Genomic DNA, 13265 nt, shown 5'->3' on the forward strand with positions numbered 1-13265 from the left:
TGAGAGAGTGAGAGAGAAGCTGTCGGTGCCTGTGTGTGACAGAGAGCGAGCAAGGCTGTGCGTGTGTATGTGACAGAGCGCGAGCAGGGCTGTGTGTGCAGCACTCGGGGTGTGCGCGCAGGGCGGGTTCGCTCTAACTTTGCCGTCACCTCCGCCTGCAGCCCCGCCCGCCGGTCAGTTCCCCGCACCTGAGACAGGTGCCGCCCGGGAGCGGCTCCGGCTCCGTCCTGCCGCGAGCGCGGGCCCATGGCGCAGGAGGGGACGGGGCTACCGCCGCCCGCGGGCGCGGAGCCGGGGAGCCGGAGCCAGGCGGGGGCAGCCGGCGGCAGCGCCGGGCGGGCGGAGCCGGAGCGCGCTGCGGGGCTGGCCGGGGAGAGCTGCCCGGAGCACGGGCTGGAGCTGGGCTGGTTCTGCGCCGCTCACCGCCGGCTGGTCTGCGCCCAGTGCGCCAGGCTGGGCGGCTGCCGCGGCCACCGCGTGACGGCGCTGGAGGAGAAGGCTGCGGACCTGCGGGTAAGCGCCGGGCGCGGAGGCTGGGCTGCTCGCCCTGGCCCCCGGGGAAGAGGGGGGGGGGGCTGGGCCGCCGGCTGCCTGGGGGCGCCCCACGCCCAGCATCGCCCGCTGGCCTGGATCCCCTCCGGGCGCTCCCGCGCAGGCAGCCCGCGGCGCCGTGCGGAGCAGCCGGAGCCGCTCCCTGGACGTGGGAAGAACTCGGGCCGGACGGTTCATAGGGAGAGTCCGGCGCTGCCCGTGAGCGCAGGGGGCTGCCGTGGGGCCGCTTCCCAGCCCTGTGGGTGCCGTCCCTCGGGGCTCCGGCTGCGTGTGACTGTAGCGCAGAGAGCCCAGGTGAGGGCAGGGCCGGGGTGTGCCAGGCGCTGCGCAGACACGTGCTGGGAGACAGGCCCCCGGGGAGGCCGGGTCCCCCTTTGGCGCTGGGCTAGGGTGGGGGTCACTGCGAGCGCCCCGCCGAGGGAGATCAGCACGGGGAGCAGGGACAGCTCTGCGCAGGGATCGCTGCCTGAGCCGAGCCAGCCTGGCCAGCCCCTCCCGTGGCCTGGCCGCACTTGCTGAGCAGCTGCTGGGCCCACGGGCCGGGGCTGACGGCTCACACACGGGGGTTACCGGCACCTCATTCGGTGGGTGCCGGGTGTGACTGTGACGCGGCGCCTGACAGCGGCCAGCACCAGCCAGTCTCCCTCTAGAAACTGATCCTGGAAAGTGCCCGTCGCCCCAATCTCCGGTTTAAAAAAGTTTCAGCCGTCCAATCCGAGAGCAGAAACAATACCGTGTGACTTAGGTGACCAATCACACATCTACAGGAGTGAGTAATGGGAATAAGACAGCTTGTCAGGCCCCCCCGCTGACCTGTTCATATCACCCATTGGCAGAATACTTCTGAGGAACAAGCAGGTGCGCAGGGATCTGGGCCTGGGCCCTCTCTGCGGTGCCCTGGGAATTTCAGGCTAGATCAAAATAACACAAATAAAGTGTAAAGGCCTCCTTGTTCCTGTCGCTTGGTTTTTACATTTAAACCCAAATGACAGGTTTGGTTCCCAGCAATCACATAGGAATTGTCCTATTGCCAAGGGAAATGACAGATTTCAAAGGGAAAACTCTGGCTCAGAGTCTGTTCTGGCTAAACTGTGCTTGTTGCAGGAGGGGGCAAAGGCTGCTTTACACTCCATAGCTTGGGCTGCCCATTCGTGGCATAAATTAGAGCAGCCCCAGGACTGCTCCAATTTATGTTTGGCTGCAACCGCCCTCCAGAGTCATCCCAGTTGAGAATAGCAGGAGCTATTTTGATCTGGCCATGCTTGCACCCTCCCCTCGTGCACACTCTATGCCAGTGGCTAGGGAGGTGGCTAAAGGCACTCTGGCAACTCTGCTGTGTGGAGAAAGCCCTTATGCCAGGGATAGTCCCAGAGGCCATTTCCACTGAGGTTCTGTCTCCTCACAATGCCAGAGTGATGTAAAGGAACCAGAACATGACAGAGAATCCGGCCTAGGTGAGCTGCATGTAACCGTTTCTCCCTTCCTTCCACCTCTTCCTCTCGCACAGATACTATCGCTGGCGATCGGGAGTCCAGGACAGATCTTACCAATTAAAACCCACTAACTTTTAGGGATATTTTAGCCCATTTGTGACTTTTTCAGGCAAGGATCTGGTTTTATTACAAATCTGGGGTTTATTTCTTTGTGTAAAGCTGGGGTGTGCTTGCAGCTGACTGCAATGGGGCTGAGAGCCGGAAGCTCCCGGGGACCTCATGCAGCCTGTGCTCTAGTGAAGGGACACCGTATGACTACAACACTTCTGAAAGCTGAGCGCTCACGGTGCCCGATGGGCAGAGGATGCTCCGAGAGAGGCTGTGACTCCAGAGCTCTGATTCTATATTTCAGAATAAAATTGTGGATCAGTGTGAGAAGCTCCAGCTGCAGAGTGCTGCGATCACCAAATACATGGCCGAGGTGCTGCCAGGGAAGAACCAAAGTGCTCTGGTAATTCTCTTTTCTTTCCATGGCACGGTAATGTGGACCTGAGCTTGCTAGTGCAGCCTGCATCTCACAGGTGAACATACCCCCACTCAGCAATATTAGTGCTGGCTGCCCAGGGTTGCTGAGATGGCTTTACTCTTTGGTTACTGATTTTATTTAGGCCCTTCTCCCTATCTGACCGTCCCCATAACGAACAGACAGTTTTGCTTGGTTTCCTGCAGTGTAAACCCCAACTCTACTCCTTGAGGCAGCCAGCTGAGTGTATGCACTGCTTCCAACACCCTCTCTGCTGCCCCGTCCTCTTGTAGATGACCTTGGCCTGGGTTCTGGGGATGTGCTCGGGAGTCGAACCCTGAAGTTTGCTCTTGAATTTGCTCGTCTCTCAGTTCAGGTGGTGCTGCTTCCCATGCCTCCCTCGGGCAGTGCTTTCCTTTAAAGCGACCGTGTCAGGATAACAATACTAGGTCTATTTCTCCCTTTCGCCGGGGCCACGTTACACCTCTCTGGCAGCATCTGTTTCATCCTACACTGATTTTAAAGCCCATTTACACTGCGAGAGCAGGGGAAAGTGGCCGTAGTATAACTGAGAATCCGGACAGCTATTTCTGTGTAAATACTCTGTGGGTATGGCTATGCTTGTAATGCCACAGTGTAGACGTTATTCCCTATGCTTCTCCCATCGGCCTGGTTTATCCACCTCCCCAAGAATTCTTCCGTCGACCTAGCACTGTCTACACAGGACTTAGGTCGGTTTAACTACGCCACTTTGGGGTGTGGATTTTCCATATCTCTGAGCGATGTAGTTATGCCAACCTAATTTTCTAGTGTAGACCAGGCCTGTGTTAGCAATAATGGCTTTGAACACTTCAATGACCCTAACTTCTCCTGGTTCCCTGCTGGTGCCTGTGCTTCAATAAAAGGCTAGTCAGTTTCAGTTTTGTTTCAGTCAGTTCACTTCCAGCCTCTCCTGCCCTCCTGCAATGGCTGGGCTGCAAAGACTGCACAGACATGCTTCAGTTGGAGCAGACCCGCTGCTGAGTGAATGGTGGGCGGGGAGGGGGGAACGGCAGCTGTCAGGCCTAATCCTGCAAGCCCTCCCTAATGTGAGTTGAGTCCACTGGGACTGCTGCAGGGAGCCAGAGCTGCTGTCCTGCACCAGGGATTGCAGGCTGGGCCTTTGGCTCGTCAGCATGAGATCGTTTCCCTAATATTACATGGTGTAAAACTTTTTTGTACGAAGCTGAAATGTGGGCCTTGCTGGGTGTCAAGTTGGCACTTAGTAGCCCTGGCGATACCAGCTAGTGCCTTAGAAACACCATAGCTGGTAGGTAGAGCGGCCTGGTTCCGATCTCACATTGGTTTACACCACTTTAATCCCGGTGATTTCAGGTGGATTGACTCAGCGTTAGAGTGCACTGAAAGCCAGCTCCGGTGGTAGCTTTCCAGCATGCCGGTGGTACTGCATGTAGTGCTTGCTGAGCTGAGGCAGGGGCGCCTGACACCTCTCCCTCCCCTGTCCTTGCTGTGGCAGAGCGCGGCCAGCTGGGCCCGGGAAGTGGTGATCCAGAGACTGATCTTTGTGAGAAATGTGTGTGAGAACGAAGAGCAGCGACTGCTGGAGAAGGTGCACGCGGAGGAGGAGAGGACTCACCAGAGCATCCTGACCCAGCGAGCTCACTGGACCGAGTCCCTGCAGAAACTGGCTGCCCTCCGCACCTACCTAGTGGACATGATCACCAACCTGGATGACCACGGCCTGGTGGTAAGTACCACAGTCTTGTACTGAGGAACCGGTCTAGCCTGCAGCCAGGCTTCTCTCGCTGCAGCTGATGACTCTTGAGTGCAGCAGTTCGGCAGCTTGTTGCACTGACAACAAGGAGGCCAGAGTTCAAGAGAGACTCGGGTTTGCATTCCTGGGAAGCAGCTGTGGCTACCCAGGGAGTCACCTGGCTGGAATCACCAGAGAAATGTGGCTGCCCCGTAAGAGCTAGGAACAGGTGAGGGAGCTTCTGAAATGTTCCCGCTGGTCTTCCCCTTACTGCGGGTGATGGGAGAATATCAGAATTCTCTTCCAAGCTCGGGATGCACCATCCTTTGGATGCTGGGCTAGAGCAGCACTAACTGCTGCATTGCTTCCTCCTTGCCTGTTCTCCCTTGCAAGCAGATGGGACCCCAAGGGCCCAAGCAGTGCCTCAGCATCTGAGGACTGGACTCGGGAGTCAGAGAGGGAGAAGGCCGGTACATGATTTTTCATGGGTTTTTCTAGTTCTTTGTTGATTTTAAACAGCTCCGGGCAGGTCTACACTTAAAACGCTGCGCCGGTGCAACTGCACACTGTAGCGCTTTAATGAAGACACTCTAAACCGATGGGAGAGAGCTTCTCCCGTCGACTAAATAGTTAATAGACTCTATGAGAGGCAGTAGCTGTGTCGGTGGGAGAAGCTCTCCCGCTGACATAGTGCCGTCTACACCGGCGCTTAAGTTGGTATAACTGGGTCGCTCAGGAGCGTGGATCATTCACCCCCACCCCACCCCCAAGCGACGTGGTTATACTGAAGTGACTTTGTCGTGCAGAGCAGGGCTCGATCTTTGGGACCCTGCCTTTCCCTGGAGAGATCTCCTGCAATCTAACAAACCTTGGTGTGAGGGTACTTCTCCTACTCAGTCTGCACGTTCCTTTGGCTGGTTCCTTCCCATTAGTTATTAAATCACCTTGGATCACCTTAACAATTCCTCTCCAGTCAGATGTTAGCAGGCAGTTATCCTGTTTCCCCGACCTTAAGCCATTGCTTAGCTTCATTTAACTTTAAGTGAGTGGCAGAAGCTTTGCTCTCTGGCTGGTCAGTGGAGTGAACCAGTGGTGATACGAATAACAGTGAATCTTTTATTCCGCCTTCTGGTATTGGCCAGTCAGACTTGTCCCACCAGAGAGACGGGAGGCTGGAGCACGAGATCTGTTAAATACCAGCCAGCAAGAGAGTAATGGGTGAAAAGGTCTGTCTGGCTCTTTGCTGCGTAGCAGTGGTGGTGGGTGGGGGCGGTGTGAGGCTTGTAAATGTTTCCACACTGGGTCAGAGGTTGGTCTCTGGCGGGAGCTGACACTTGATGTTAGTGTGACCAGATGTCCCGATTTTATAGGGACAGTCCTCCCAACCCCTGTCCCGATTTTTCACACTTGCTGTCTGGTCACCCTACTTGATGTGTCAGAGGAAGGGTCTTGCAATGCTCTACTCAGGAGTGCTGCGTGTTTGTCTTTTCCTTCCTGGCTCTGTGGGGCTCAGACTATGGCCCGAAGCAGGAGAGATGAACACACTGACCGCACGTATAGCTACAAATATGATTGATCCTAGAATTGTCCAGCCCTGGAATAGGATTCTCTAACCCCCGCAATGGAAAGTGCCACCAACTGACCACACACCGTGCAAAGAAATCTTCCTGAATTTACTTTGGCTAATTAATGCAGGCTCCATAATGAGAAAGCTGATATAAATGTGAGGTTTGGCTGATAACAGAATGATGTCTGGTTTGGAGCTGTCATCACCCCCAGGTCTTAGGCCTTTCCCTGAGGAGATGGGGACCTGGGACAGACTGTGGGGGCAAAGTACAATTGCAGTAAGCAGCTGAGATGCCATGAGTCAGACAACTGATGGGGGGGCTGTAATGACTGTGCTAAAGAGCTGCGCTTCCTGTGGGTTAAATGCACTGAGGCGTCACTGCTGTGTAGTTGCCAATATGTTAAACAGTAGTTCTCAATCGATAGATTGTGGTTGTGCAGAAGGCACTGCGTGTTCTGGAGCTCCCTGCCTGTGGAAATGGCTGGGCTGGTCCATCTGCCCCACAGAAATAGATTTCTGTTAATGGTGTCTTATCACTACTGGTTGGGCTGCCTTTGAGCGAGCCCAGGATGTCCTTTTCGTGTGGAAGCGGGGGAGGGACACCACTGACAAGTGCAAGTGGCGGGGTCCCACACCGAGGTGCCGAGGGAACGATGCAGCAGGAATAGGCTCCTGGGTGCAGCGGGTGCCAGCCCGTGGCTCATGCACACAGCACCGCAGTGTCCAGCCACCAGCAGCTCCCTATGCCCTGCCCACACTGTGCTGGGTCTGAGCGCGCAGAGCCCTGATGGCACTGTGGGAAATGGAGCCCAAGAGGCACTGGAGGATGTGCCCCACCCCAGCCTGAGCCAGGAAGAGGGAGATGGGGCTGCTCTCCCACAGGGCCCAGGAAGGGCAGTTGTGCTTCTCACAACCCAGGCCAGCAGGAGAGAGGGGAAACCTCTGAAGTGCTGCAACAAAGCCTTCTGGGATGGATGTGGGGCTGGGGAGCTGGAGGACTCCTGCTGCAGATGGCCTGACTGCAAGGCACCTGCACTGAGGGGTCTCGGACGCCATTGTGGGAGGCACGTTAGATAACAGGCCACAGAGCAGCTGGTAGAACAAGCACCAGGGCGGGTCTCAGGAGACGGAGCCATCAGGGACGGGGGCGAGAGGATCCTTGGCTACCTGTGGCAGGCGGATTTTCCTGCTGCATGAACTTATTCAATTCACCTGCTTCGGGCATCGCCGGCGGCACAAGCTCAATCCCCAGGAGGCAGCTTTAGCCATTTTCAGGGAGGGTGAGGGGTTCGCTGTGACACTGTCTATGCCGGGGCGGGCTCGGCGAGGGGGATGGAGGACTTGGGAAGACATCCAAACCCACTGAGACCTTTGCATAAGTGCCCAGGGAGAGATTTTATTGTGTGAGAACAATGACAATCAACGGCACCCGGTAATACCAGGGTACAAAATATAAAATATAGAATGACAGGGTAAGTCACACTGGTCGGGGGTTGACACTCTGTGGGAAAGCATAGGGCCAAATATAGTACAACTCTAAATTAATCAAACTGTGCCATAGAATCACTATGCATACAAATTCCATGCTTGAATAATAAGAGTATATAGCTGCAGGAATATAGTACCGACCACCTGACCAGGATGGTGATGGTGACTGTGAAATGCTCCACGAGATTAGAGAGGCTACAAAAATAGAAAACATAATAATATGGGAGATTTCAACTATCTCCATATTGACTGGGGACGTGTCACCTCAGGACAGGATGCAGAGATGAAGTTTCCAGACACCATTAATGACTGCTTCTTGGAGCAGCTAGTCCTGGAACCCACAAGGGAAGAGGCAATTCTCAATTTAGTCCTGAGTGGGGCACAGGATCTGGTCCCAGAGGTGAATAGTGCTGACCCGTTCAGTAATAACAACCATAATGTAATTCCATTTAACATCCATGCAGGGGGAAAGTACCAAAGAAACCCAACACAGTAGCATTTAACTTTAAAGAAGGGGAACTACACAAAAATGAGGCTAGTCAAATGGAAATTAAAAGGAACAGTCACACGAGTGAAATGCCTAGTAAACTGCACAGAAACTATTTAAAAATACCGTAATAGAGGCTCAAACTAAATATGTACCCCAAATCAAAACAAAACAATAAGACCAAACAAATGCTATCATGGTTAAACAGCAGCGTCAAAGGGGGTTCGAGGCAAAAAGGCAACATTTAAAAATTGGAAGTCAAATCCTAGGGAGGAAACTAGAAAGAAGCACGAACTCTGGCAAGTCGAGTGCAGGCCAAAAAAGAATTTGAAGAGCAACTAGCAAAAGACACAAAAACTAACAGCCTGTCAAAGGCTGTGGCTACACTAGGCAGTTTTTAGTGACACAGCTGTTCTGCTAAAAGCCGCGCAGTGTAGCTGCTGTTTGTCGGCAGGAGAGAGCTCTCCTACTGACAAAAAACTTCCACCTCCCATGAGCGGCAGCGGCTTCGTCGGCAGGAGAGCGCTGTTCACACTGGTGCTTTTCGTCAGTAAAACTTTTGTTTGGGGGTGGGGGGGGGTGTTTTTTTAACATGCCTGAACGACAAAAGTTTTGCTGACGAAGTGCCAGTGTAGACAAACCCAAATAGTCAGTGAGGCCTTTGAACGATCGAGGTGCTAAAGGAGCACTCAAGGAAGACAAGGCCATTGTGGAGAAGCTAAATAAATTATTTTCATTGGTCTTCATTGCAGAGGATGTGAGGGAGATTCCCACACCTGAGCCATTCTTTTTAGGTGACAAATCTGAGGAACTGTCCCAGATTCAGGTGTCAATAGAGGAAGTTTTGGAACAGATTGATAAATTAAACAGTAATAAGGCATCAGGACCTGATGGTATTCACCCAAGAGTTCTGCGAGAACTCAAATATGAAATTACAGAACTACTACTTGTGGTACGTGACCTACTGCTGAAACCAGCCTCCATGCCAAATGGAGGATAGGTAATGTAATGCCAATTTAAAAAAAAAAAAAAAAAAAGGCTCCAGAAGAGACCCTGTAAGTCTAGCTTCAGTACTAGGCAAATTGGTTGAAACTAATAGAAAACAGAATTCTCTGACATATCGATGAACATGACATGTTAAGAAAGAGTCAACACAGCTTTTGTAAAGGGAAATCATGCCTCACTAATCTATTAGAATTCTCTGAGGTTGTCAACAAGCATGTGGATACGGGTGATCCAGTGGACATGGTGTTCTTGGACTTTCAGAAAGTCTTTGACGAGGTCCATCACCAAAGACTCTAAAGCAAAGTAACCAGTCATGGGATAAGAGGGAAGGTTCTCTGATGGAGCATTAATTGATTGAAAGATAGGGAACAAAGGGTAGGAATAAATGGTCAGTTTTCACAATGGAAAGTGGTAAATAATGGTGTCCTCCCGGGATCTGTACTGGCACCAGTGCTGTTGAATATATTCTTAAATGATCTGGAAAAAGGGAATGGTGAGGCGGCAAAGTTTGCAAATGATACAAAATTATTCAAGATAGTTCAGTCCAAAGCTGATTGCGAAGAGTTACACGGGGATCTCATAAAACGGGATGATTGGGCAAGAAAACATTGATAAATGTAAATTAATGCACATTGGAAAACATAATCCCAACTATACATACAAAATGATGGGGTCTAAATTAGCGATGACCACTCAAGAAAGATCTTGGAGTCATCGTGGAAAGTCCTTTGAAAACATCTGCTCAATGTGCAGTGGCAGTCAAAAAAGCTAACAATATTAGGAACCATTAGGAAAGGGATAGATAATAAGACAGAAAATATAATAATGCCTCTATATAAATCCATGGTACACAGAAACCTTCAATGTTGCATGCAGTTCCGGTTGCCCCATCTCAAAAAAGATAGATTAGAATTGGAAAAGGTACAGAGAAGGGCAGCAAAAATGAAAAGGAGACTTCTGAGACTATTGATTGCCACAATCTCAGGTTTCATTAAAAAATACATTATTTTCTAGCTTTAATGGTTGCAGAGGGAAGCTTTTAAATGGGACCAGAATGTTCCTTAAAAGCTCAGAAACCAGAAGGCAATAAAATGATCACACTTTTGATTATTTTTTGGAATCATGTGACTTCTAAGCTAATCTCCTGATTTGGAGGCTGAACTCATGATTTCTGAGTGTTTGCGGTTGGTGAGGCTGAAACAGAAATGATTCCATGACCTCAAGAAAATATGAGAAAAAAAAAAAAGACTGGGGCTGTTCAGCTTAGATAAGAGATGACTAAGGAGGGATCTGATAGAGCCTAATCATGACTGGTGTGGAGAAAGTGAATAGGGAAGTGTTATTTACTCTTCACATGACACAAGAACCAGGGGTCACCCAGTGAAATTAACAGCAGCAGGTTTAAAACAAACATAAGGAAACATTTCTTCACACAAGGCACAGTCAACCTGTGGCACTCATTGCCAGAGGATGTTGTGAAGGCCAAAACTATAACTGGGTTAAAAAAAGAATTAAGTAAGTTCTTGGAGAATAGGTCCATCAACGGCTATTAACAAAGATAGTCAGGGATGCAACCCTATGCTCTGGATATCCATAGCCTTTGACTGCCAGAAGCTGGGACTGGACAACAGGGGCTGGGTCACTCAGCGACTGCCTGTTTTGTTCATTCCCTCTGAAGCACCTAGCACTGGCCACTGTCAGAAGACAGGACACTGGACTAGATGGACCATTGGTCTGACCCAGTCTGGATGTTCTTATGAGAATTTCAGCTTTTATGATTGTCTCTCTCCTTGTCCCCAGCACGCGGAGCAGGAGATCTTCGAGAGGTGAGTAATCAAATGTTCACGGCCCCTCCTGACTCACTCTCCCCATTCTGTGAGCCCAGCGTCTCACACCACGGCTCGTGTGCAGCATAGAGCAGCATGTCATTGCCAGACAGCAGGGGACTGACTGGTGCTGCTTTTGGTCAGGGCATAGTGCCAGAGGGCTGAGAAGTTGCATGCATATAAAATGCCCCTTGCCCAAAATGTCCCACTGTGGCTTTGCCTCACATGCTGCACTATGGCTCAGATGTGGGGACCTAAATTCTTATGTTTGGCACCTAGAAATCCTGGTGGCCAGGACACACCCAGTGGATCTAGATGTAGTAAAGCTGATTTCCACAGATGCCCGGGACACGCTCGCACAAGTGTGCTGCACACATAAGCACACCCTTTTTCACTTTCAGCAGATGATGATTTGGGGCTTTATCTAGCTCCCATTAGAGCCTATGGAAAAGCTCCTCTTGTCTCCCATAGGAAAGTGCTGGGGACTGCCTGTCCACAGAGCCTGCAGTGCTCCTTACCTGCAGATGGGCCCAGTACAGCATTGCACAGAGGGGTAACAATTTAAAGCTGTCTTCAGCCTTTCTAGTTGAGGGCTCTGCATTCACGCAGCCTCCTTATTAAACAGACAAGTGAGGTGCAGAGTGAGAGCCTGGCAGTGCTGCCACTGGTACCAAGCACCCCTTGCTCTGTCTGTGCCTGTCACTGCTCCTGAGAAGGGGAACCTGACGTGGCCTAAGGCGATGATTTTACAACTAGGATTGAAATTGGGCTGTCCTTCACTGGGTGGGCATTGGGTGCTTTGAGTGCCCCCTAGGGTTAGTTCTAACTATAGTACTTCTTAGCACTACCTGGAATCCTGATTATTTACTCCTGAGGGCATTCTGCACCAAAAAAATAAAAATTCTGAGCACAATATTTTAAAATTCTGCAAATTTTATTTGTCAAATCAATGTGGAGGCTCCAGCCTGGCATTGGGGAGCACAGGCCACTGGCTGCACAGAGGTGGGAGATCACTGTGCAGCTGCACCCTGGAATACAGACTCAGCAGTGAGGCTGCACCCAACCCTGATACAGCGCAAGGACCGGGCCTGCCCTAGAGACACCCCAAAGCCCTTCCCCTCCATGCCAGGTGCACCAGGTGTGGGCAGGCAGGCTCAGCAAGGCAGAATCCAAGTGTGGAAGGCTTCTTATGGGGGGATCCAGATGTGGGTTGAGAGGGTTCTGTGTGGGGCAATCTGGGTGTGGGCAGCTCAGTGGGGGATCCAGGTGCGGGGGGCGGATCTGGATGCACAGGAGCTTGTTGGGGGGTTCTAGGTTCAATGGTAATGGGACTCTGCAGGGGGTCCAGGTGAAGGTGGTTAGGGCTCAGCGGGGGTGTGTGTCTGGGCATGGGGCGGGGGGATAGAGCTCGACAGGGGGGTCTGGGTGTGGGGAGTGCAGTGGGGGATCCAGATGCTGGGGGAGTGGGGCTCAGTGGGGTGGGGATCCGGGTGCGGGTGGCTCGTTGGGGTGGTCCAGGTGCAGGGGGAGCGGGGCTCATCAGGGGGTTCTGAATGTGGGGGGTGAGGCTTGGCAGGAGGGTCAGGTATGAAGGGGCCTGGATGTATGGGGGTTGGATGGATGGGGGAGCAGCTCCCTGTAGAAGGATCCCTCCCCCTGAAGCTGAGGAACGATGGGTGTAGGAAGCGGGGCAGGGGAGGAGTTTGCAGAGCTTCCTACAGCTGGGGGGAAAATCTGGGGGTGGGTCTGACCCGGCCCCAGATGCTGTGTAAGGGAAGAGGAAGCCCCATCCTCTCCAGCCCAGCCAGGACTAGCAGCTGAGCCTGGCGCAGGGTAGGAGCCACCAGCCATGTCTTCCCCAGTCCCACCCCTGCCTCACATTGATTTACCTCTCTGCTGGCTGCCCTGGGTACCAGAAACATACTGCTGGGGAGGGTCACATGACTGCTCTTGTGGCTTCCCTTTGCTTCCCTGTGAGAAAGTCAGTTTTCTGTGGGAAAGCGAAGAAATCTGTGGGGGACATAAATTCTGTGCATGTGCAGTGGCGCAGAATTTCACCAGGAGTAATTGTTGCACATTTCCGCCTTCTGCCTGAGCAATAAAGCATGGCAGGTGATTAGCATTAAACTTCAGGGCCTCAGCCTTTCCTTACGAGCCCAATAAACACCATGTGTGTGCCACTTACTGTCTGGATTTGTCTCCTTTCCATGCTATGTCAGATCCTTCAGGAGTCTCTCTCAGCATGTTACTTTGCTGGCTGTCCCTACCCCATAGCAATGCGGCTTTGTCTATAAAAGGCCTTACAGGAAAATCTGATTGGCCCACCTTAGCACGTTCATTGTACACCCCCATTCTGTGGAGCTGTCTCAGACCGATTTGCTCTGTGTCGACTGGAGTTGTGGGAAGCTGAATGACTCGCTGGTATTGGGGTTTGTCTGTTTGTAACTGCCTGGAGTCAAACCCACCTGAAACCAGCACTGGGGATTCTAGATGAAGAGACGTAGGGTTACCATATTTAAAAAATAAAAAAAGAGGACACTCCACGGGCCCTGGCCCCGCCCCTTTCCCACCCCCGGCCCAACTCCGCCCCTTCCCCGCCCCAACTCTGCCCATTCCCCGCCCCTTCCCCAA

At 52.3% G+C, this 13265-nt stretch overlaps 1 protein-coding gene across 1 annotated transcript in view; it reads left to right on the top strand.

Moving 5' to 3' along the window:
* Positions 1-246: 246 nt before the first annotated feature.
* Positions 247-13265, top strand: part of BSPRY (B-box and SPRY domain containing) — a 20613-nt gene continuing 7594 nt past the window's right edge. The window contains exons 1-4 of the mRNA XM_029913097.1: positions 247-513; positions 2398-2496; positions 4025-4255; positions 10609-10634. Of these exons, the coding sequence (XP_029768957.1) occupies positions 247-513; positions 2398-2496; positions 4025-4255; positions 10609-10634 (623 nt within the window). The remainder of the gene's footprint in view (positions 514-2397; positions 2497-4024; positions 4256-10608; positions 10635-13265) is intronic.

Source organism: Terrapene carolina, unplaced genomic scaffold (genome assembly GCF_002925995.2).
Source record: "Terrapene carolina triunguis isolate 2854851 unplaced genomic scaffold, T_m_triunguis-2.0 Scaffold449, whole genome shotgun sequence".
In the NCBI taxonomy this organism is placed as follows: domain Eukaryota; kingdom Metazoa; phylum Chordata; order Testudines; family Emydidae; genus Terrapene; species Terrapene triunguis.